This window comes from Zootoca vivipara, chromosome 7 (genome assembly GCF_965207765.1).
Source record: "Zootoca vivipara chromosome 7, rZooViv2.hap1.1, whole genome shotgun sequence".
Classification (NCBI taxonomy): domain Eukaryota; kingdom Metazoa; phylum Chordata; class Lepidosauria; order Squamata; family Lacertidae; genus Zootoca; species Zootoca vivipara.
The window spans coordinates 64168579-64194628 of NC_142590.1; the positions used below are offsets into that span (position 1 = coordinate 64168579).

Here is a 26050-nt window from a genome sequence, read left to right on the forward strand (position 1 = left end):
AAGCACACTTCTTCAGATATGTATCTGAAGAAGTGTGCTTGCACACGAAAGCTCATACCAAAATATAAACTTAGTTGGTCTTTAAGGTGCTACTGAAGGATTTTTTTTTTTTTGCTAGGAAAACAGGGTTAGGGTTGCCCAGATTTTGTTTTCCTTCAGCCACTGTGCCTTTCCCCATTAAATTATGAGCCAGTAGTGCTCATCTCCATGCTGAAAGAAGATTAGCTGACTATTTTTTCTACAATTCAAGCTGCTATGAAGCTCACCAAGTGACCTTGGGCCAGTCGTAGCTGAACCTACCTCACAGGGTTGTTGTGGGGATCAAATGACGAGGGGGAGAACTGTGGGTCACCACCTTAAACTCCTTGGAGAAAAGGTGGTATCTATCTATCTATCTATCTATCTATCTATCTATCTATCTATCTATCTATCTATCTATCTATCTATCTATCTATCATCTATCTATCTATCTCTATCTATCTATCTATCTATCTATCTATCTATCTATCTATCTATCTATCTATCTATAATCTATCATTATCTATATCTCCCTGGCTCAGCAGGAAGCCTGGCTAGGTTTGCTGCTCAGTTTGCAACCCCTGCTGATCGTCCACAAGGATCAAGTAAACCCCTGAACAACAATGGTCCTCAATATGAGATTTAGGAAGCAGCGGTCTGCGCCATATTTTCAGGTTAATATCTCCCATTGGAAAAACAACAAAGAGCCTTGTGGCAGCTTAAAGATTAACAAATTTATTATGGCATAACCTTTTGTAGACCAGGGTAGGAGCAACTTTCATAACTAGGCAACTTAACGCCACCAGCCACATTTAGGGACAGCTTTACAACCCTGTGCCTTGTTGGCCATGTAAATAAGGCGGCTGCTTTGGCCTTAATGTTTCTAGTTATAATACAGACAGGGAGGTCAGGGGAGCAAGACTGCTCTGTCTGGAGGGAGAGTCACACGTTTAACAGTTGAAATCGAGAGGGCAAGGGTTTCTTATTACTCCGGAGCAGTCAATTTGCCTGGAAAGCTGGTTAATGTTTGGCCAAAGTCCTGAAGATGAAAAGGCACCCCCGCATGCAATTAATCTTAACCATTTGTGTTTAGGGGGAGTCAAAGAAGATGAAGAGTGTCTGCAAAGGAAAGGCATTGGAGGAGCCCTGGATTTCATAAGGCTATGCTGGAGAATTATTGTCTCTGTGAAGTTTGACTGGGCCAACCTACATCAGAGAACGGTACACGAACAGTCTACCCACACAGAGGAGTAAGCCAATTCGCTTCCCCCTGATCTCAGCCAGGGAAGGAATTGCTCCACGTCTTAGGTCACCAACCTTTTTGGAGTCAGTGGGCACACTTAATTTTGAGAAAGCTGTGGGTGCCAGTCACAAAATGGCTGCCGTGAGGGCCTGGCACAACACAAAATGGCTGCCTCAGGGACAAAGCATGATAATGGCCCCTTCTAAAAGGGCACAGAAAGAGACAACTGCCCCATCAGTCAGGTGAAAAACACCTACATATGCCAATGTCGTTCTCACTCAGAGAGAAAAGTTTTTGCACTTTTCCTCTTTTCAGAAAAGATAGGAGGGTGGTTGTAGGATTCTGGCATCCAGTGAAATGTGGGCATGTTTAAAGGTGTGTGTGTTCAATGTGTAGGAGAGGCCAAGCCAGTGCAAACAAGAGCAAGGAGAGCAAACAGTCTCTTGTGCAGTGTGAATTTTTCAGAGGATACTTACTGAGACCTTTCATGGGTGCCATAGGTGGTACTGGTGGGCACATGTGGGCACCACATTGGCAATCCACATTTAGGCAACTAGACTTACCCTTTTAGAAGGGTAAGGACTTCGAATGACTCTTCCTCTCACTCCTTGTTGTAACTTGAAGCAGGGTTTTCCAAGGGTAAACTAGCAATGGAAAGGATAAACAAGGGCTGTGTACACACAACATTTTAGTCTAGAATCAATGGAGACTGATTACTACACACAATCGAAACCTACTGCATATTTTTAGCCCCTGAAAAGTGCTTCTTGAGAAAGTGGTTTCATTCCAAAGATGAACCCATTGGAGAGTGATTCTGCATTGACCCACAGCGTGTTCATTGGACGACATATGTAGGCAGTCCCGGAAGTTGGGGGGGCTGTGACTCTGTGCGTGGGCGAATGCCAAGATCGCAATCACCACTTACCTTTTCAATCAGCTTTGGAATAAACTTTTCTACATATGCTTTTTCTACAGTTGAAGCCTATTGATTTTTTTTTTTGTCGTTGAAAAGCACTTCTTGAGAAACCGGTTTCATTCCAAAAATAAATGCCTATTGCAGATTGATTCTGCTTTGCCCCGCAGTGTGTCCATTTGTAAACAGCTGTAGGCCATCCCAGCAAAGCTGTGTGTGTGTGTGTGTGTCCATCCACATCTGCCCAATGAAACTGTGGGCGTATACCAAGCTTGCAATTACCACTTCACCTGGGGCAAGTGCAAGGCAGAAAGGGCATGGATAACCCGTAGAAGGAACATTTGTGGGTGGCAGGATCTAGAATCAATGTAGATTGAAAGCAGCATGTTGAGGGTGATCATGAATGATTCCAGTTTGAGGGGGGGAAAGAAGTTTCCATTTCTGTGCTATAGATAGGTTAGACAGTGTGTGATTTCCAACACACAACCTCTCTGCTAGCTTATAAGCCCCATGGCGAAGCACAGAAACACAGCTTTCAGATCCTTAATTTCTACAGCTAAATCTACAGAGCTCTGTGTCATACTTCTTTATAGCAATCCAGATCAGGCTCAGAGTTAAGATTTGCCCAAGCCCAACACCAGCATTTCAATCGGGGTGCTCCAAAGTTCATCTTCTTATAAGGACACATGTTCTAGATAAGGTATGTAACACGGAGCATCTGATCAGTTGCATAGTTGCCGCCATTATTATCATGCACATTTACTTTAGGGGAAAGGCAGATCTTTTGTGTAGCTAGGATGAAGCTCTGGGGGCTCACTGCAGTCTCCAGGCAGGACCATCTCTGTGTAGAGCATGTTCTGCAGATGGAACCTATCTCTCTGCTCCCACCTAGTGGGGGCAAATGCTATTGCATAAGCAATGTACAATGCAGGTTTTCCATGACACGGTTCAAAACCAGCTCAGTCCTAAGGAACCTCGTTGCAGACACCCTTTGGGGATTTTGTGGTTGACCTTTAGCATGGCAGCCTATGAATTTGGGTCTTTCTTATTGAAGTATTGTTTTAAGGGGAATTGTCTTATTGGTGGGGTATCTAATTTGCTTACAGGCAGAAGATCCAGGTTCAAGCCCCAATTATCTCTAGGTAGGACTGAGAAAGGCCTAGCAGAGACAATGCAGATTGAGGCCTTATTCAGTACAGTGCAGCTTTCTATGTTCCAGTTAGAAGCATTAAAAATGGCTTTCTGCCTATGCCTGAGTTGTTGGAATATGATGTGTGGAAGACCATGCTCTAAGTTCACAATCTGAGTAGGGAGTTTGAAAGCCTACACAAACACCCTTTTAAAAACAAGTTATATCATAACTGAGGGAAAGAATAACTTTTCTCCAGCATACAATAACCTTGCAAGGCTCGATTCCTACTCGTAAAATGAGCCCACCTTTTAGTCGGTCGCTGTAAAATGCTATGGTGTTGCCCAGGTGTTCCTGTGAGGCAACACTCTCACGCAGCTCATTGGCCTTGACATTCCTCAAACAAATTATCTCCCCATTGTCTGGTTGTTGTGGTTGTTTTAAAAAACACACAGATTCCTGTAGATTTCTTTTTATTAGCTTTTTTCAAAAAGGAAAAGTGATTTCAGAAGTAAACACTAAATCTATGTAAATTTACAGCAGGATCACCTGTGTCTTAGACCTGAATTACAGACAGGATTTCAGTAGATACAACTTTTCCCCTCCTTGCATCTTGATGCCAGGAAAAAAAGAAACAGCAGCTAATGCAATTTCCACCTGTAATGCAGCTATGAGAGACACAAGAGCCCTGCCTGGAAGAAAAAACAAAAACTGGCTATTCTAAATCTTTTCAAACTTTGCTCCACAGGTTTGCTCCAAAGACAGACAGGCCTCCATCCACAATAAGACACACGTAGTGTGGTTGCCTCTTTGGTCCCTCCCCTTCAGCAGAACTACCTGCAACCACTTCTACAGTATGCACATTCCATCTTTTCTCCATGACTGTGGCAAAGAAACAGGCAGGCTGTGTGCTCATAAAAGTCTGTGAAGGTATTGTGAAGGGACGGACCTTTTATGCCAAGAGAAATCAACAGAGCCTTATAGTACATCTTTTGAAAGATCCTAATTCTATCTCAAAGGTCTGTATAGTTAAGAAAACTAACTTTGCCGACAAAGGTCCGTATAGTTAAAGCTATGGTTTTCCCAGTAGCGATGTATGGAAGTGAGAGCTGGACCATAAAGAAGGCTGATCGCCGAAGAATTGATGCTTTTGAATTATGGTGCTGGAGGAGACTCTTGAGAGTCCCATGGACTGCAAGAAGATCAAACCTATCCATTCTTAAGGAAATCAGCCCTGAGTGCTCCCTGGAAGGACAGATCGTGAAGCTGAGGCTCCAATACTTTGGCCACCTCATGAGAAGAGAAGAATCCTTGGAAAAGACCCTGATGTTGGGAAAGATTGAGGGCACTAGGAGAAGGGGACGACAGAGGACGAGATGGTTGGACAGTGTTCTCGAAGCTACGAACATGAGTTTGACCAAACTGCGGGAGGCAGTGCAAGACAGGAGTGCCTGGCGTGCTATGGTCCATGGGGTCACGAAGAGTCGGACACGACTAAACGACTAAACAAAACAATTCTATCTCATGGGAAAGCAATCCCCAAATTTGTCTGGAATCTGTGCTGCACCCCAGTGATCTAGTACATGCTCAGTATAGCTGGCTCTTTTGGAGACACAAAAGAGGTTGTTATGCAATGGATTTCGATGATGGATGTGTTCATTTGGAAGGGATCCAGCATAGCCTCCTTGGGTGCCCAAGTAGGGAGTGCTGCCTTCTTGCAAAGCGGCTAGTCAGTCTGCAGCACACAAGAATTGGGCACACTGGCTGTTCTTCAGGGAGAGTCATTGGCACATGAAATTCAGTGCCAATAAAGTGCATGGCCATGTTGTGCTAAGGCATTCAGCTTCCTGTTGGAAACGCATGCCCCTGGGTTTACTTTTGATGATGGGAGATAAAAAGCATAACTAAGCCTGCTCTCTTTCCCCAGAACCAGCTTTTCTTCCAGATCCTGTTGCTAAGGGCTTTGATGATGTCACCTCCCAAAGGTCTCGTGGTGCTGGGTGTGTTTTCTTAAGCACATATTACAGGCACATCACGAGACACTAGGGTTGCTTTAAAGAGGTCGTTAAAAGGGGGTCAAATCAGCAGTGATAAGCTTGCAACCAGAACCTCATATCTTGCAATCAGATATGGTAAACACGGATGCTTGGATCCAATGGGAAAGAAATTGGTACACAAAGAGGCATTACGTGTGCATGTCCCTCAGATGAAATGTCCGAACCCAGGAGTCTGTCTGCCTTTAAAAGTATTAATCATTTGCAGGGAAGCAGAGAATGGGATGGATTCAGGCCTCTGCTAGCTCTCCATGCTCCCCTTGAGCAGATGATCAGCATTCCTGAAGGCAATTTGAGTGTGGTTGCAGGCATGTGTGTTTCTTCTGAGTGCGCAGCTCCTGTTTGCATGAGTTTTTCCTCCTATTGATTCAGGATAAAATCTGAAAACAGGTGATTTGCCTGTAATATGCACCATGGTGCAAAGATCCCTCTGCCCCCACCCCCGTTTCCCAGAGTTGTCGACCCTTTTTAAGGGGGGGACCCCAAAGTTGTTGACCTTTTTTAAGAAAGTCTGCTCACGCCCTTGCGCTGCTGACCCATGCTGCTCACGCATGGCCGGGCATCAGCTCCCGTGGCAGGATTGTGGTGTGGGGCTGGGCAGCCGGGCACGATGGAAGCGGCACGGGAGGCAGGCAGGGTCTCGTCCAGGCAGGAGAGGCAAAGCGAGCTGGGCCGTCCGTGTCGCCGCAGCAGAGAAGCACGCTCACTCAGCCGCAGTCTTGCCGTCCTTGCTCGGGGAGGAAGGGAGGGAGGAGAGAGCATGACTGGGAGGGGATCGGGCAGGGGAAGGAAATGTGGTTCTTGTGAAGGAGTGCAGAGGTGGTGGGGGCAGCGGGAGGAGGCAGGCTCCATGCAAGGCAGTGGGGAAGCAGGGGAAAGAGGGAGGGGCGCTGGGGGCAGCAGTTGCAGTGTGTAGCCTCGAGCGCGGGGATCTTTCGAGGTAGAGTGGGTGGGGGGGAGCGGTGGTTGAGTCATGTTTATTATGCACAGAACTTAGGATGCAAGCACATACCACGCAGCTGAGGAGGTGATTTGTCGCAGAGCCAGCGGAGAGAGCTCCGGACTGCGGGAAAGCATTCAGAGCCTTCCCGCCTCCGACGGGTGCTGGAGGCGTGCAGGCACCAAGCCCCCACTCCGCCTCGCTTACCTCCCCGCTCTCCCCTCCCTGGACTCTCCGCCTGGCGCCCTCCACTGCTTGGCGCCCTGGCTTGCCGCGCCACTACACCCAATGGTAAAGACGTCCCTGAACACATTTACTGTGAGAAATGTCATTATTCTTCAAAGGAGTGAGTTTAATTGAGCTTCATTACTTTACTGCCCCTCACTTCCCTCTACAGAACATAAAAAACTGCTTTCTTGAGAGTTGGATCAACCATTGGTCTCGTCCGCTCAATCTACGGGAGCCTATCTTTGCATGCAGGGGAAGTCCCTAACTCACCAAGGGTTTGAGTTCCGTTGGGTACCCTTCACCTGATTTAGGTGCCAGTTGAAGCCATTTCCCAGAGAGTGGATGCTGTTGCATACTGGGCAGCTTCTAGGAGCCGCAGGTGAGAACTGAATGTGGACCAAAAGTGGACAAACCACTCCAGAAGGAGCCCGACGTGTCCCCCACCAGAGGTACTACCCCCAAACACCCCATATACCCCTTAAACAAAGTGGTAGCGAGCAATCTGCTCCTTCCTTCCATGGAGGGAGTGACTGCGCACTTTTCCTGCGAGTGTTTTAGCTCTGATGCTGCAAAAAAAGAAGAAACAATATGAGGCATGGACGTTTCACCAGCAGACCAACGCGTAGAAGAGATGCCCTGGTGTTCACCTACAGAGAGGGGTGGATTTCCCCCCAAAGAATCCTGGGAAGTATAGTTTGTTAAAGATCTGGGGATTGTATCTCAGTTCCCAGGATGCTTTGGGGGAACCAATATGTTTTAAACGTATGGTGTGTGTGTGCAGCCACAGCCTTCCTGGGTGGGCTTTATGAACCAGTGGTGGTGTACCGTGACTGGGTGTGGATGGGGTGGTCATAACTGGGAGTGGGGAGCTGCTTTTGAATTTACTCCCCTCCCCATTGAACTCATTATGGAGACAGTTGTGGTTTAACATTGTGCCATCACTGTGGGTGTGGCCAGTGCTTGAGGGAGAAACTAATCTTCAGATGAAACCTTGGAATCAAGGTTTGCCTGTGGTAGTGTTTCTAGAGTGACCTCTTCCCCCTCCCCTACTTGTTACGGTACCAGAAATGTCAATCAGCAGTCCTGCAATCTCTCCTTTGTACAATAGGCTGTTGTTGTCACTACAGAAATTCCATGACACATCAGCTTGTTGTGCAACCTCTCTGAAGCAGAGCTTTAAAAAGCTCCCTCCATTATAGGAAATTGCCCACATGAAATTGCCCAACATCTTTGTCCTTATCAAAGGACTACGTCCCATAAAGAGGCCAAATGCCAATGAGAGGAGTTGAGAGTGCTACCTAAGTTTCAGCAGCCTCCACGGCAAGCAAATAATAAGGCTTGGCAGGTATATTATGCTTTGGGAATTTTCCAAATGCTTTGAGGGGAGGGGCTGTGCCTCAGTGGCGGAGCATGTGATCTAGAACAGAAGGTCTCTCATGCAACCCCTGGCATCACCGTGAAAAAAAGAATCGGGCAGCAGGTGCTGAGAAAGACTTTTACCCAAGACCCCGGAGAGCTGCTGCCAGTCAGAGTAGGTAACACTATGCCAGAAGAACAAAGAGTATGACCTACATTGCAGCTTCCAGCTAAAGCAGGGGTGGAACAAAGGAAGCTGCCTTATACTGAGTCAGACAGTTGGTACATCAACCTCAGTATTGTCTATGCATTGTCTATGCTGAGTGAAAGCAGCTCTCCAGAATTCCAGACAGGAAGCCCTGCCAGGGATTGGCCTTCTACATGCACAGGGGGCGCTCTCCTACTGAGCTGTAGCCCTTCCCCCAACTGCAACTCCCAGCATCCCTGACCATTGAGCATGCTGGCTGGGCGTAAAGCAACAACATTTGCAATAAGCTACTTGAACTGGGAAGAGGGGGGGCGATAGATGGAAATGAAACTTCTTCTTCTTCTTCTTCTTCTTCTTCTTCTTCTTCTTCTTCTTCTTCTTCTTCTCCTCCTCCTCCTCCTCCTCCTCCTCCTCCTCCTCCTCCTCCACTGATTCTTTCCCTTTCAGCAACTACTTGTTGGTAAATCAGATCACTTCCTTTCAGGCTTTAATTCATGTTCAGTCAGTATCAGTATGAGTTAGCACATGCTAGTGCGCTAAATGTTTTGGCTTCCTCTCTTGGCTATGTGGAAAACCCAAAGGCATTGTGCAGCCTTTCTTATTTACCCATATGAAGGTATATTCATGTTAGGGACTTAAACATGAGCTGTTTTGCTTCAAGGGTTTAGCCCAGGTGATATAAGGAGTGGGCCTTTGGCTCATCCCTGCAGGTGGACAGCAGTGAGTGAAGTGGGACACCCTGTGCTAAAATAAAGATGGGGCAATTGGTTCATCCACGAACCTCCGCCTGCAAGAAGGACAACAGGAAAGAGATCAAGGCCTGCTTCTGCCTCACTCAGGTGGAATGCCAGGGCAAAGTAACATCTAAAGTCAGCATTACTGACATTCCAAAGATTTCTTTTTTTCTAATCCCCATGACTTTGTATCATACATCTGCATTAAAGCTTTCGTTTCCATCTCTGGCGTTTGCTAGGGCAGGGTGTGTTTGTGGCTTTGGCTGAGAGAATATCAAGGTTTTTAATCATCTGGAAATTGAGCAACGGCAGAAGTCAGCCTATATCTGTTCCTGTCCCAGGGTACAGTCTGTTCTGTCCCAAGGCACAAGAGGCGGCACCCTTGCTGAAGCAAAGCAGGTCTGGGTCTGATTAGTAAATGGGTGGATGACCTTGGGAGCAGCATGTATATGCCTTTGGGTTCCATGAAGGAAGAAAGGAGGTATATATACATTTAGGGAAATAAATATATTATATGGCTGTCATTGCCACACTCAAGAAGGGACAGTGTCTGAAAAACTACGGATTTCATTTTCATGAACAGTCTGGATTACACCGCCTATTATTTTTGCTGCTTGTTTCTTCTGAAGGTTTCTTTTAATGATTAAATGACCCAGAGAGTTTTATTGTCCAGATAATGATAGCGAAGCCCAAACTTCATGATACGTTTATTATGATGTCTGCATCTATCTACGGTATTCCATAGTTTCAATCAACAAACGGAACGAAGCCATTTGGATTTGTGTGTGCATACGTGTCTTTGTGTGTGTGCATGAAGGCCCTTCCTGGTTTTTTTTATGATGAGCACAGGAATGAGAGATACGTTATGACGTGGGTTGTTTACAGAGCTTAAAGCAAAACCTCAGACTAATCATATCACATGTTTTACTGTAGCATTGCTTTGAGAACTCATGAGCAAATGGCTACAGTATTTAGTAAATGGCCGACCATGTAAATCATGCCTGAGCTTTCATTTAGCTTTAGAGAAATGCATTTTTAATGCAACCCCTTTATGAAATAGATATTGTCTACAACAGCATAATTTCATTTTCCTTTTGTTTATCAGCAGCATTTTGTGTGTGTGTGTCCATAAGTGCCAGACCTCAAGATAGGTTGGCTGTTGGGTACTGAGACTCTAGGAAGTTGGCTGTCAGTCTCCCCTTGGACTTCTTGCTTTCTGCAGATTTTCCAGCAGAGGCTAGTGACTCATCACCCAGCGCTGGGCTTTTCTGAAGGGCAGGGGAATGATGGGTGCATAAAATGCCTGTTACTGATATATTGACATTATGAAATGTATTAACATTCATTGGCTGCATGGTTAATTTACAGGAAAGTAGATTTATGGTAATAAAACTATTAAAATACACGAGATAACATTGTTATGAGTGCTGTTAACACGCTCCTTTTCTCAGTCTAAAAAGTTAATGAGCAGCCTTATTGAGACAGACTGGAAGGTCTTCACGTCCACCGTGACTCCTGTTCCTGTACAGTGATACCTTGGTTCTCAAACTAAATCCGTTCTGGAAGTCCATTTCAAAACCAAAGCATTCCAAAACCTAGGCGAGCTTTCCCATAGAAAGTCATGCAAAACCGATTAATCCGTTCCAGAACTTTAAAACAACCCCTAAAATGGCAAATCAACATGAATTTTACTATCTAACGAGACCATTGATCTACAAAATGAAAGCAATGATCAATGTACTGTACTATAAAATAAATAAGACAATATTGTAGATGATAAAAATTAAATTAATTTTTTTTCTTACCTGCATCATTGTTTTGATGGGAGGCTTTTATCCATTTCTGCAGTCACACAATCAATCAATCAGTAGCTGAACACAGTCACAAAAACAAATTAACCGAAAAAGCCTCAAAACGCGAAATAAATAGTAAAAACAAAAGTGCCAAATACATTGGTACTTTGGTTCTCAAACTTAATCCATTCCGGAAGTCCGTTTGACTTCCAAAATGTTCAAAAACCAAGGCTTCTGATTGGTACAAGCGCCCCAGAAACAATAGCCGACAGCCACATCGAATATTCGGCTTCTGAAAAACATTCGAAAGCCGGAACACCTACTTCCAGGTTTCCGGCGTTTGGGAATCAAGGCGTTTTGAGTACCAAGGTGTTTGAGAACCAAGGTACCACTGTATTGCCTTGGTTCGGTTAGATCGGGGCACATAAGTTGTGCCTCTCTGGCTCTGTGCTACACTACCTATTACCATTGTGTTTTAAGAACAGGTGAAACCATTTGAGGCACTCTAGCATGTTTTTTACAAGACTCCCTGGATTTGGCAAACCAGGGCAAAATGTCAGACTGGTGAAATCAAATGACCAAACGCTTATTTTGTCCAAGCTTGCATTTGGGGGCTTTGTTCAGCCTTGAGATAATAAAGCAGCAGGTCCCTGCTGCTTGGGCAGATCCATAGCATACATTTAAAGTGTGTTCAGTGGACATTTGAAGGAAATGACTTCGCCCAAAGAATCCTGGGAATTGTATTTTTCTCCCGCAGACCTACAATTCCCAGTACCCTTAACAAACTATAGCTCCAAGAATTCTTTGGGGGAACTCAGTGCTGGTCAGAGATCCAACCAGAGGGGAGTCAACCCAGAATGTAACCTTGAGTGGTGCTCAGTACCTGGTGTGAGATGTAAGTGTTGAGCCAATTGGCGGCACCACTCAAGGTTACGTTCTGGGTTGACTCTCCTCTGGTTGGGTCTATGTCTATGACCAGGCATTTCATAGAATCATAGAATCGTAGAGTTGGAAGAGACCACAAGGGCCATCCAGTCCAACCCCCTGCTGAGCAGGAAACACCATCAAAGCATTCCTGACATATGCCTGTCAAGCCTCTGCTTAAAGACCTCCAAAGAAGGAGACTCCACCACACTCCTTGGTAGCAAATTCCACTGTCGAACAGCTCTTACTGTCAGGAAGTTCTTCCTAATGTTTAGGTGGAATCTTCTTTGTTGTAGTTTGAATCCATTGCTCAGTGTCCGCTTCTCTGGAGCAGCAGAAAACAACCTTTCTCCCTCCTCTATATGACATCCTTTTATATATTTGAACATGGCTATCATATCACCCCTTAACCTTCTCTTCTCCAGGCTAAACATAAGGCATCGTTTCCAGGCCTTTGACCATTTTCATTGCCCTCCTCTGGACACGTTCCAGCTTGTCAGTATCCTTCTTGAACTGTGGTGCCCAGAACTGGACACAGTACTCCAGGTGAGGTCTGACCAGAGCAGAATACAGTGGTACTATTACTTCCCTTGATCTAGACGCTATACTCCTATTGATGCAGCCCAGAATTGCATTGGCTTTTTTAGCTGCTGCATCACACTGCTGACTCATGTCAAGTTTGTGGTCCACCAAGACTCCTAGATCCTTTTCACATGAACTGCTCTCAAGCCAGGTGTCACCCATCCTGTATTTGTGCCTTTCATTATTTTTTTTTGCCCAAGTGTACTTTACAGTAAGTGTAATTTACAGTACTGCATCTAGGAATTTTACCTCTTTGCCATGACTGGAACTTGTAGGTAGCCAGTCTACGCCAATGTAGTTAAAGTCACCCATTACTATGACATTTTCTCTTTGGGGTGCTTGCTTGATTTCATTCCTCATCTCAATTTCAATCTGTTACCTCCGAGGATGTGGACAGGCTGCTTGGATGAGTGAAACCAACCACCTGTCTTCTTGATCCTTGACCATCCTGGCTGATAAAAGCAAGCCAGGAAGGGCTGGGCGATGGGCTCTGTGGGGTGGCGAATGCTTCCCTCTGTAAGGGAGCCTTCCCAGGCCCACTGAAAGAGGTGGTCATTAAACCACTTCTTAAAAAACATCTTTTGACCTGGCCAATATGGCCACTATCGCCCAGTCTCAAATCTTCCATTCTTGGGCAAGGTGATTGAGCGGGTGGTTGCTGAATAACTCCAAGCACACCTGGTGGGTGCGGACCATTTGGATCCCTTCCAATCGGGATTCAGGCCTCACCACAGGACTGAAACTGCCTTGGTCGTGCTCGTTGATGATCTCGAGCGGGCTAGGGACAAAGGTGAGAGCTGTTTCCAAGTTCTGCTGGATCTCTCAGCGGCTTTTGATACCATCAACCATAACATCCTTCTGGACCGTCTTGAGGAGCTGGGAGCTGGGGGCACTGTTATACAGTGGTTCCGCTCCTTCCTCCTGGGCCGTGTCCAGAAAGTGGTGGGGGGGATGAGTGTTCAGGCCCTCTCCCCCGTGCTTTTTAACATCTACATGAAGCTGCTGGGAGAGATCATCAGGGGGTTTGGGTTGGGTGTTCATCAATATGCTGATGATACCCAGCTCTACCTCTCTTTTAAATCAGAACCAGTGAAGGTGGTGAAGGTCCTGTGTGAGTGTCTGGAGGCGGTTGGAGGATGGATGGTGGCTAACGGATTGACTCTGAGGCTGAATTCTGACAAGACAGAAGTACTGTTCTTGGGGAACAGGGGACGGGCTGGTGTGGAGGACTCCCTGATCCTGAATGTGCCCCTGAAGGACCAGGTGAGGTCCAACGCTGAGGGCCTTCTGGTGGTTCCCTCGCTGTGAGAAGTGGGGTTACAGGGAACCAGGCAGAGGGCCTTCTCAGTAGTGGCGCCTGCCCTGTGGAACGCCCTCCTAGCAGATATGTCAAGGCAATTATTATTATTATTATTATTATTATTATTATTATTATTATTCCCTGGGCATTATGATCAGGAGGACAACAGCGCATCCCCAGCTCTAAATTACTCTAAAGGCCCGGTATCACCATCCACCATGATTTGTGAAGGAACCTTCTCCCTTGAAGTTTCCTGGTTTGCTGGACTGAATGCCCTCTTTGACATACAGACGACGCCATCTATGGTACGCCCTTCCTGTATAATTTATATCTAAAGAAAGCCCTGTCTCACTGGTTCTTTGCATTCCACCAGGTTTCCATTATGCCCGCTGTATATCAATGTGATCCTCTAACCAAGCAGTCTAGTTAACCCATCTTGGCTCAGAGGCATCTAGCATTAGCTTATAAACACTTGTATGCTGTCTCTCTCTTCAAGTGTCTCGCTCTTGCCTTTTGACTTGCGTTGCTTTGGCCTTTCTGAATTGATTTCCTGTGCCCTGTACTCACAATGCCTAGGTCTATGCTTTCCCTATTTAATTTTTCATCAGTTTTTTCATCTTCATCGCAGAGGAGAGATTCTTTCTGAACTGGACCCTCCCCAGCTCTTGTCGGCTTCCCTCCCTCCCCACAATCAGCTTAAAAGCTGCTCTGCCACCTTTTTCAAGTGCCAACAGAATCCTCTTTTAACACATACTAATGAATACACAGCCCTCTGAATTGTACTGTGACCTTTCTAGTTTGGCTCAAGGGGGTTCACTCAGCAAGAGGTTTCTTATTTCTGATGTAAATCACCCTTGCTTCCCACAAGGCTCTACCACACAAACCCTCCAAGGTCTCTTGCTGAGGCAGGTGGTTTCTTTCTGCTATTCTCCTCTCACCGCCCCAAGCAATGCTGGGCTCTTTTCACAGCAGCCTTTAGCCATTGTGGTTTGGCCACCAGGGGGCCTACGGTTCAATAAAGGATGATTGGAGCGAATTACTGGGGGAAACGGTTTTTATTCTGGCCCGAGATCTGAGGGAATGCAGAACGGCAGTGAGGCTGGTCGAGGCAGACTGAAGAGTTTCTCCGTCTTGGCTCAATCCGGGCTGAAACATCAGGGTGGCCTCCCCCTGCTCCCTGCCCTCTTAATACCCCGAGTCAAAGCGTGGGAATTTTCTTCCTCATTTTCTCCTAGTTTGCTGTGCCATCTCCGCCGGCTCTTTTTGTAAGTCGCCTTCTGTGTGCATCGTCCTCCCCATCTGTGCAGAAGGAAGGATGCCTCTGCCTTGGACAATTATGCTTTTGCTTCCTTTCCTGCAGCCCCTGGAGACCATGGTGAAGGAAGGTGCTGCCCCGCTCCTTCAAGAGCCTTCTATAGCCTCCAGGAGGGAGCAGAGGGCTGGAGAGGGTCATTTAACAAGGCACTTTGCCTCCCAAGAGGCGCTGCTGGAGATGCCTGGAAGACCGGGCAGGCTGAGATGGCCAGGATCCCTTGGCAATCAGAGGGGGCGGCAGCTGTCGGAGGAGCAACTGAAGTGGAGAAGGACTCGCCGGGGAACCGAGGATGAAGAGCCCAAGCCAGTTCAGCAGTACATTCCAGGAGTAAAAGTGGAGTTTCCTCGGCCCATGATCCCTGGCAGCTTACGGCCCACCAAGGCCCTGGTGCCGTCCAGCACTTATCCCTCTGAGCAGCGCCAGCGGAGTCCGGCGGTCCACGGGGCCACAGAACCCCAGGGCAATATGACTGTGGCATCAGGGAAGCGCCCTCAGATCCAAAACCCTCTGTACCCAGTGACCGAGAGCTCTTACAGTGCCTACGCTGTCATGTTCCTGTCCCTCATTGTATTTGCCGTGGGCATCATTGGGAACCTCTCCGTGATGTGCATCGTCTGGAACAACTACTACATGAAAAGTGCCTGGAACTCCATCTTGGCCAGCCTTGCCTTCTGGGACTTCCTCATCCTCTTCTTCTGCCTGCCAGTGGTTATCTTCAATGAGATCACCAAGAAGAGGCTGCTGGGGAGCATCTCCTGCCGCGTGGTGCCTTTCATGGAGGTAAGAGATTCCACTGCGGTCCTCCCTGGTTCCTCATCAGCAATTTTGTGCATCCTCTTTGGGGGTTGATGTTGGAGCATGTGCCCAGCTATATATTGCGAGCTTGGACATACCCCTCCACAATGTACTGTAACTTGGTGCCTCCTATGCAGAGTTATTCTAACCTCATATAAAAGGCGGGAGGCTACACCAGCCTTCTTCCCAGCTGGGTAACAGGTGTGCCCCAGATCACCGAGATGCCTTTCAGAAAGCAGAGATAAGCATGCTTGTTGTATGATGAAAGTATTGCCACGGGTGGTATGTTTTAAGCCTGATGACCATGGGCATTCATCTGAACTGTGCTTAGGCCATTTGAAAATTGCTGAGGGTCTTGGTGGACCACTTCATGATTTTTCTGCCTCTTGTAGCAATTGCCCCTGTTCTAGATGCTCTCTGGTTTCTATTTGTATTCTATTTCTTATTTTATTTCTTATAGTTATTTCATCGTATTACAATTTGAATTCCACAGAAGAAATAGCAATGCAATTAAAAATCTGTATGACTATTTAATATGGACGTAAATAAAAACAATTGTCCAGTAGCACATTAGAGACCAACTAAGTTTGTTCTGGGTATAAGCTTTTGTGTGCATGCCATGGACCACCTGAATGAAGCTGGCCGACCACTGGTGGGCCATGGAGTGCAGTTTGGGAACTCCTGGCATAGTTATTTGTTGCTGCGTTGACTCCAGATACTCGGAGTTACAGAACAAACTCCTAGGGGAAGTTGTGCTTTATTTGTCTAGAAGAAAATGATATAGGATGGAAATACAGCTAATTTATGGAGCAAGGTTATCAATGCAAATACTTTAAAGTCCCCTCAGGAAGATAATGCCTCAATTAAAAATAATAAACATATCAAATAGTAGCACTGAATCCATTAACCAGCAGGGCTTCAGGCTGCTATAACGATCTAAGACAATTCAAAGAGCTGTATTCATACCATTGCAAAGTTTTATTCACAACTTTTAAAGGTTCGCAGCAAGTTTTCTTGCAAGGCAAGGACAGAGAAGGCAGAGCTGAAGTGGCCATTCTTGGAAAAATTATTTCCCATCGGGGACAATGCATTCCTCTTTAGGGTACCACTGCCTTTAACAGTCATGTGACAGGGATACTGCATCATGCTGGGAAAGGCTCTACTTGTTGAATTTCTACCTGTTGTGCCTGCTTTTAAAAGAACAGAAAGAGACCGTCGCAGCCCTAACTTTAAGACTTCATCCAAGTACTTATCACCGAGAGATGCATGCAGCAGTGTCGTAAGAACGTAAGAATAACCTCCTGGATCAAGCCAATGGCCCATCTAGTTCAACATCCTATTCCCACAGTGGCAGGAAGCCCATTAGAAGTGTGCCACATTTCTCAATTGCATAGAAATTCCCCTCTACTTGGGTTGTGAGGTGTATGCTTCTGTGTGTGATGGTGGCCTGTTGATAACACTTCTGGTGTGTCTGAAGCTTTTGCACCTAGGGATGCCCTTATCTTTTTATAGACTGGACATTTGGTCTGAGGCACACAAAGGTTAAGTACACTTCAGGTCCCAGGGGAAATCTGTGGCAAAGGAAGGAACTAAACTAGGGATTCACCTAGTATTTGAGGAGAGCCTATATTTACCATTATGGGCAGGTGGATCCTCTTTTGACATTACTAGCAGGGGAAGGAAGAGCAACCAAGTGACAATTCCCTCTTCTACACAACCGTTAAAGGCGCGATAACTCTGCCCTCTTTTTCATCTACTCATGCTCTCAATATATTTGCTTTTGCACATGAACCTCACAGTCATGACAATGTATTTGTTTAATGTTTCAGCATATCCAAAACACATTTTATTTATAGCTGCATTGGGTTCTAAGGCAGTGGGGTGACGGCAGACCTGTCCTACTAAGAATGCATTCCTGTGAGTGCTCAAAACGCTGCACCTCCCTTACAGGGAGACTTACTTTTGAGTAAACATGGATAAGATTGCACTGCACACACAACATTTGTGCGGAGTACCCTGCCCCCTTGCATGGCTTTCCAGAGTGTGCCTAAAAGACGAGTCTGAATAATCAACAGCTGTCAATGAAGACAGTTCCCAAACGCTCAGTATGGCAGATCTCTATGAAACTCACTGTGCAGTTAAAGACATGAAAACTAGGCTGCCAGGTGGAAGCATGGCAAAGACATGGCTGGGTGGACCTGTGTATTTGCCATGTAATTCTGCCATTAGAATATCGTTCCCTCTTCTGCCCCAAGGCACTTGGGCTTCGGAGGGTTCCCATGCAAGGAAAGCAGCCTGGTGTGAGGCCAGATTCACACAATCCTTTATCTCTAGTCAGATGTGAGAAATAAATTAACATGGCCATGTGGTGGAGCAGTTGTCTGATTGTCCAGGATTCTTTGGGAGAAACCATTATGTTTGAAGTGGCATAAAACGGATGTGAGTTAGAGCCAACCAACGATCAGGATCAAAACTACTAATTCATTTCAACTTCATGCCAGTTTGACCATAATGGCTCCTCCCAAAGCACACTGGGGATTATGGGGCCAAACTAGACATTAATCACATGCTTGGGATCGGCTACATCTTTCTTTTTGCCCCATTTTTCAAATATTATGTAGAATTTTTAAAATCAAGGCTAATAGCACCTGGTGTAAAACTCAATTGCCAATGAGAAGAGAGTGCAAGGAAAATGATTTTTTAATTTAAAAAATCCCTCTCTCCGGATCAGGATAAGGGGCTTTGAAGCTGCTTTTTGTAAATTAAGTGACATTGCTGGTCCCAAATGCAGGATGCAAAACCATGGTTAAAGTCATGCCTAGTTTGGCTGCTAAATTTGGTGAAGGTACTAAGAATTCTCTACAAAAAAAAAGGTCCAGTAGCACCTTAGAGACCAACTAAGTTTGTTCTTGGTATGAGCTTTCGTGTGCATGCACACTTCTTCAGATACACTGAAACAGAAGTCACCAGACCTTTATATATAGTGAGAGGGTGGGGAGGGGTATTACTCAGAAGGGTGGTGGGAATGGGTGATTGACTGTTAACGACTGCAATTGGTCTTACAGGAAAAAGCAAAGGATGAGATGGCCAAAAATAGCTTTATCATGTATAATGAGATAAGAATCCAATGTCTCTATTCAGACCGGGTCTCTCCATGGCTTTAAGTTTGGTAATAAGTTGTAATTCAGCAACTTCTGTTTCCAGTCTATTTTTTGGAATTCTTTTGTAATATGACAGCTACTTTTGTATAGAATGTCCTGGGAGATTGAAGTGTTCTCCTACTGGTTTCTCTGTCTTGTGATTTAAGAATTCTCTGTTACTGATCCCTAGTCTCCCCATCAAATTACATTTCCCTGAGGCCCAACCCTCGCCCCCAGGAAAACAGGTGATCAATGACTGCTAGCCGTGATGGCTATATGCTACCTCCAAGATCAAAGCCAAAATGCCTCTGAATGCCCGTTGCTGGGGAACAACAGTGGGAAATAAGAATGCTATTGTGCTCACGACCTGCATGTCAGCTTCCCATAGGCATTGGCTGGCCCCTGTAGGAAGCAGGACATTGGACTGGATCAGCCTTTGGTCTGATCCAGCAGGGCTTTTCTTACGACAGAGCCATCAAGACCATTGTGTCAGCTCACACACGCCAGGCTGCATTAGAGTTTATTCAACCCACAATTGGACCTGTGGCTTTGTCTAGTATAAGGCAAAGCACATAGGAAAGCTCCATAGAATGTAGGCACCTTCCTTCTCAAATGGCTCCGACTGAAGTTGGGGTGTTCTCATTTGCAATGAATTGGATCTGCCCAGGTTTGTGGTAGTACTCTTGCGTATATCTCATTCAACGAGGTTTGTACCAAGGACTGTGCCTAGGACTGAGAAGACAGGTGATTTATTGAAAGCTAGTGTTATGCAATAAGCAAAGTGTTGGAACCTGGAACTGGGTGATGCATATTTCAATTCCAACTGGAACTGAAATGAAATTTTGTGCCGATTAAAGTCTTTGCCATTTTTTCTTACAACCCAATTACTTTCTGAATGATGAATGTTTATACAGATGTGGGGCTGCCCTTGAGGATAGTCTGGAGGCTGCTAGGCTGGTAAGTGGGGGAGAGCAATGGGACCATGTGTCAGTGGTCCTGAAAGTGCTGCACCATCTGCCAATGAGCTACTGGGCCAATTCAAGGGGTTAGTACTAGCATGGAACCCAAGTACTTAAAAGTGTGCCTTCTCCAATACCAGTCATCTTGGTCCTTACGATCAGCAGGTGAAGACTTGCTGGTGATGCTGCCGCTGGAGGCTGCTCAGTTCACATTGACCCATAATGGGGTCTTTACAGTGGTGGTTCCCCATTTGTGGAACCACCTTCCCTAGTGAAGTGAACCTGTCTCCTGTCCTGCATTATTGACTTTTCACGATAAATTCAGACACATTCCTGTTTACCAAGGCATTTGGTAGCTGAAAGACAATGTTTCTGGCAACCCTGAGATCACTGGTTGAGAAAATGTTTTAAAATTGCTTTTGGGATGTTTTGAACTATTTAGTCCCCCCCCCCAAAAAAAGTTTTAAAATTGCTGTGTCTACCACCCTGGGAGTAAGGACAGGATATAAACCAAATGAATAAACAAAAAATGATGACGATGATGTTCAGACTTGACCATTGGCATGTAGGTTAGTTTTTATATCATATACAAGTTCCATCTTCTCTCCTGTCTTTCCTTGGAAGAGAACGTGCTACGCGGGCTGCTTACTCTGTAGCTTCTCTGGTCAGTTCCTAACTCGAAGCAAGATGAGAGCGATGCAGGTGGTGGAACATCTGTGAATGATTCAGTGCTCCGCAATGGGAACAGCTCCATGCATGGGTGAGGCAGGGAAGACAATGCAGCCTTGGTATTGTTTGGCAGGATCACAGGCAGTAAGGGCCTGCTGTAGGAAAATGGGGAAATGCAGTCACGGATCAAGGACTTATTCATGCAGTCCACACATCCCAACACTGCCAGAGGCCACTTCTGCTTGCTCTGGAGAAACATTTGCCAACATCCGAAAGTCCAAAACAGGCTGACGGTGCTTGCAGACATTTACTACCCTCCATCCTAGAAGCTGCATACCCAGTGCCACTCTGAAAGGAAAGCAACTGAAACCAGGACAGGAATCGGAGTATCTGCAGTCATTCCGAAAAAATAAAAATCCTCTTAAATGCTAGAATGTTAACATGCTTGATACTGCTGCCTATGAAAGCAGCATAGTACATATTCCTTATTCCGCGCCATTTGTCAGTCTTAAGTAGTTTGCAAATTGCTTTTTAATAAAACTAGCAGAGCAGCTGTGCCTTTGGAAGACATTCTGGTTTAACCTAGTTACAGGTAGGTAGCCATGTAGGTCTGACGTAGTCAAAAAAAAAAATCATTCCAGCAGCACTTTAGAGACCAAGTAAGTTTGTCATTAGTATGAGCTTGGTATTTGAAGAAGTGTGCATGCACACGAAAGCTCACACCAATGACAAACTTAGTTGGTCTCTAAGGTGCTGCTGGAAGGAATTGCTTTTGCAAGTTACCCCGTGCCTTTGAGTTTCCCTCTCAAAACAAATATCAAGGACACGGCAGCTAGAATTTGTTTGGCTGCCTCTTCTCTACCTCAAAGCATCTCGGAGAGCAGAAGAGTTGTGGCAGGGAAGAGGATGCTGAACCCATCTTTCACCTTCCACTTTCTCCCAAAACTCCCCATGCAAGCTACTCCTCCCCTCCCAAGTTTTCCACTTTAAAAACTCTTTTAAGGCTTTGTTTATATGCACATTTATTTGGGAACAAGAGCCCCTGTACAAATGCAGTGGAATCATCAGATACTGTTTTTCCTGGGACTGTAGTACCACTCCATATTGCAGATAGAAGGTGGAATGTTCAAATGATTCTTGTTTTTTTATTTTAAAAAAACCTGTCAAGAAAAAGATGATGCGCTGTGGTTTGGTGAGTTGCAGAGATCTGTGATGAGGCTTCACCTGGTGATTGTATGGGCCTTATTGGGGAGGCATTTTTTTAATTATGTGGGTTCCGAGCCATTTAAGGATTCGTTTTCTAGTACTAACACCATGAATTTGGCTCAGTAGCTCACTGGCAGACTATGCGGTGTGTTTAGGCCCGGTGACACATGGTCCCATTTAAGGCCGACTCTTCTTCTTTCTTCTTTGGCGATTACTCGTAGCTGAATAAGATTGTCTTCCATAAACACGATTTTAACAGTAAGTGACTGTGGAGGCCAATTCTGGATCCACACGTCCTTCCACAGTGGGGACATTGGTTTCCAGGTGGGAATTGATCACGGTGTGGATTTGCCAAGCGTGTTTCTCCCTTGTGTCCTGAGATCGAGTTTCTTCAAAGCCCATGACACCTTTGGAGCGCTTGCAGGCCAGTGTTTCCCAGTTGTCAGTGTTTATACTACATTTTTAAAGATTTGCCTTGAGACAGTCTTTAAACCTCTTTTGTTGACCACCAGCATTACGCTTTCCATTTTTAAGTTCGGAATAGAGTAGTTGCTTTGGAAGACGATCATCAGGCATCCGCACAACATGACCAGTCCAACGAAGTTGATGTTGAAGAATCATTGCTTCAACACTGGTGATCTTTGCTTCTTCCAGTACACTGATATTAGTTCACCTGTCTCCCCAAGTGATGTGTAAAAAATTTCGGAGACACCATTGAAGGCAGAGTAGGGATGCACAGCATCACATGCGTATAGAACAACTGCTTGCAGAAGCAAAATGAAACACTTGGGCTGGGCCTACAATGTTCAAGGCAGCCCCTGCTTCAGTCTCCCACCAGTTTTTTGGAGATAAACAAGGGCATTGTCAGCATTGTGTGGTGTGTGTGTGTGTGTGTGTTTAGATTGAGAGGGAACCTGTGGGTACCCATTCTCATGTCTTTAAAAAGCACCGTGAGAAGCGGCCCTCAGAAGCGCAGGCCGTGGCCTGGAAGCCCTCTGTTGTGTACCGGTTTGGCTGCACTTAAAAGGAGACGGAGGGTTTCTGAGGATTTCTTCCCAATTTCCGATGCTTCCTGCACTCAATGAATGTCCCTTGTTCCCCTCAGAAGTGAGCGGGTGCCTGCAATTAGGGCCCTGAAGCTCTCGCGCAGTCTATGAACAACTGTTCAAATGGGGCGTTGTGTTTCCTGAGCCCAAGGAAAGCACAGCGTTTGTAATGGAGAGGGCAGCGTGAGGGGGAGGGCAGCCCCGGCTGCTATTTATTCATGCTCTTGATTGTCTTTCAAACCCACCCAGAGTCTGGCATTTTCTCCTCCACGCTTTGCCCTCTTCCCTTTTGGCAGAGGGGGATGTTTTCCTGGGCTTCTGAATGCAGCGGAAATTAGCTGGGACTGGCTGGGGACATCAACAAACTTATTTGAACTCGTTTATCCCTCTGAGAGCGGATGCATTGAGGTAGTAAGAACCAGAAGGGGAGCAGGGTTGGGAGGGGATTTCAATGACCAGCACTGATTTTGTCAAGAGCTTGCTAGTGGCCTGGGAAGGATTCACAAGGAGGTGTCTCCCACCCAACCCTGCCGCTCTTGCTTTTAGTTGCTAATTGCAACCTGTAAATATATGAAAAGGTGCAGCAAAATTTTGTGAAGAGTCTCAAGGAGGTAGAATGGATTGTACCACTTCTGGGTGTTCCCCAACATAATAATTTCCTTGCAATTAGAAGTGTAGTGCATCATAGAAAAATGGTTCCGGTCCCAACCCTTCGCCTGTCATGCTGGCTTTCTGTTTGCATGAAATTATTAAGATGGGGAGCATTTGTGACTGGGATCCCTCCACCTGTAGGCTGATGTGATACAGTCCATTGTAGCCCGTCTTTTGCTGCATGAGTAGAGTCTGCCCGAGTCTGGTTTCCTGGAGAGCTAGTAAATAAGAAGTGTAGTTATAGGAAAGTCTCTAGCCATACCACAGGTGTATGTTTCAACTTATATATATTTACAAACCACAATGAGCCCCCTGACTTCCTACTGTGCATAACAATGCTGTCACCAACTGATATAAAAAGATAGGCAAAAATGGTAAAGGTATAAAATACAAACACTGAGATATAAGGAACCAAAAAGGGTGGTAAGGGGAGGGGTGGATAAGAGAATGATGCTTAGCTGAGCCTTTGAGCATTTTTATTTCAGATATAGCTTTTGGAGAGTCCACCAGATTGCTTTACCAGTACTGACTGTACAAATTTACACTACTGTTAAAGCAGAATAGCAGCCAATAGCATCTTAGGCTGAAAGAGGGGGGGGTATGAGTAGGCTGTCAGCCTTTCTACCGGAGCTGATCCCCTCAGTTGCCTTGATATATCTGCCTCAAGTTTACAAAGCAGGGGTGGGGGTGGGGAGTCATTCTGGTAATAGGGCTCATTTAGCACTCTGAATTTGCCTCTTTTCAATCCTTCGGGCTTCCGAAGGTTGCTGTCTCTTTCCTTAGTCCTACATTGGAGCAACCTTTTCCTAAGCATCTTTCGCCTACAATCCATTATGTCTTTTCACACACTTTTGGCCTTAACCAACAGCAGTGCTCTTGGGAATATATAAAAAAGTTGTTGGGGATTTGGGTGACCTTATCTGGTTTTACAGAAGGCATTTTAGCATGGTATAAATTGGGGGTCTGCATCAATCCTTATACAGTAGGTCCATTTCTTGTACTCAGAAAGAGGCTTTATGCACTCAAAAGAAATAGAGAAAGTGATTTTGAAGCTCATCCACTGATGTCAACATGCCCTTCTCTCCTTAAAGCAAACTTGCCCCTTTTGGTCAGCTCACTTACCCCGAACAACAGTCTGTCTCTGTTCTTTGTGATCCTAGGTGTCTTCATTGGGCGTAACCACCTTCAGCCTCTGCGCTCTGGGCATTGACAGATTCCATGCGGCCACCAGTCCGCAAGCCAAGCTGCGGCCCATTGAGCACTGCCATTCCATCATTGCCAAGCTGGCTGTCATCTGGGTGGGTTCCATGACTCTTTCCGTCCCAGAGATCCTCCTCTGGCAGCTGGCGCAAGACACCTCACCAGTCTCCGGCATCGTGACTGACTACTGCACCATGAAGCCTTCCCAGGACCTGCCAGAATCTATTTACTCTCTGGTCCTCACTTATCAGAACGCCAGGATGTGGTGGTACTTTGGATGCTACTTCTGCCTGCCCATCCTCTTCACCGTCAGCTGCCAACTGGTCACTAGAAGGGTCAGCAGCCCAGAGAAGACCGACTGCCGTGGCAGTAAGCACGGGCAGTGCGAGAGCCAGCTCAACTGCACCGTGATCGGCCTGACCGTGATCTATGGTCTCTGCACAATTCCAGAGAACGTCAGCAACATCGTTGTGGCTTACCTATCTCCTGACATGGCCAAGCAGACCCTGGACCTGCTAAGTCTCGTCAACCAGTTCTTCTTGTTCTTCAAGTGCTCGGTGACTCCGGTGCTGCTGCTGTGCCTCTGCAAACCGCTGGGCCAGGCCTTTATGGACTGCTGCTGCTGCTGCTGTGATGAGTGTGGTCAGGAAGCTGCCTCCAGCGACGGCGGCTCCGACGGCAAGCTGAAAACCGAGATGTCCTCTTCTATCTTCTTTGACAAGCCCCGGGAGTCGCCTACCCCTGTGGGGGCGGTTGGCACTCCATGCTAAGCTCAAATCAGCTAGGCGGGGAGCGCTAGCGGTTCTTCCACCAGCTTCTTCCCAAGACCAAAAGTTGTTTTTTTCTCTTTAGTTATCAGTTGGCGAAGTGGCTGGAAGGTGGAAATGGAGCAGGGCTTGTTCCAACACCAGCTCCGACCAGTGACTTAGTTATGAGGCCTCAACAATGAGACAGCTCTCTCTCTTCTCTGCTGAACAATTACCTAGGGTGAGAGCGCCCCCAAATCGCAGGCACGAGCAGAGAAGGCTGCTGCCATGAAGGAGGGGGGTGCTGAGGAAAGCTCCGCCTGCAGCCCCTCGAGGACTGAAGAGACCCCAAGTGTCTTAGAGAGGACATAGTACAAATTAACCCATCTTGCAGTCCTGCAGGATCTCACTTCTCTGCTCCAGGCCCAGAGACAGCCTCCAATACAAGATAAGCACTACCCTAGCCTCAATAAACCAATACTCTAGATAGTGAAACATGTTTCCTGAGATGACATTTAAAAAACAAAATATGTGCTGTAGAGCTGCTAATTGTTGTGTGTCTTCTAAAGTGAACCTACCCACTTAGTGCCTTATCGGTCAGATTTCCTCCCCAAACAAGAAAGCACATAAAATTTCTCAAGAAACAGCATAGTTTTTGTGGTCAGGGAAGCACTGGAAAGGTATTCTGATTTACCACAAGTCTCCAGGTGAGTACTGCTCACTGAACTTCGATGCACCTAACTAAGCTTATATTTGTATTAATGGTTGTGCATGTGTGATTTTTGTCAGCCTAGAAGGAAAGAGTTCAACTCTTTTCCTGCACACCATGGCCCAGATCATAACCAGGATGCCAACAGGTGCTGTTAATGGTTTTATAAGTATTCACATAACTACATGTGAC

The 26050-nt window shown here is 46.1% G+C and overlaps 1 protein-coding gene across 3 annotated transcripts; it reads left to right on the forward strand.

Moving 5' to 3' along the window:
* Positions 1–6301: 6301 nt before the first annotated feature.
* Positions 6302–25644, forward strand: GPR37L1 (G protein-coupled receptor 37 like 1). 3 transcript variants are annotated; one of them, XM_088674465.1, is made up of 3 exons: positions 6302–7870; positions 14783–15517; positions 24364–25644. In XM_088674465.1, exons 2-3 carry the CDS (start codon positions 14795–14797, stop codon positions 25171–25173), a joined length of 1533 nt encoding a protein of 510 aa, XP_088530591.1. In that variant the 5' UTR covers positions 6302–7870; positions 14783–14794; the 3' UTR covers positions 25174–25644. The 3 variants fall into 3 exon arrangements, with proteins under 3 accessions (XP_088530591.1, XP_088530590.1, XP_060133171.1); XM_088674464.1 differs by lacking the exon at positions 6302–7870 and adding an exon at positions 13555–13727; XM_060277188.2 differs by lacking the exon at positions 6302–7870 and having other exon boundaries at positions 13738–15517.
* Positions 25645–26050: the final 406 nt, after the last annotated feature.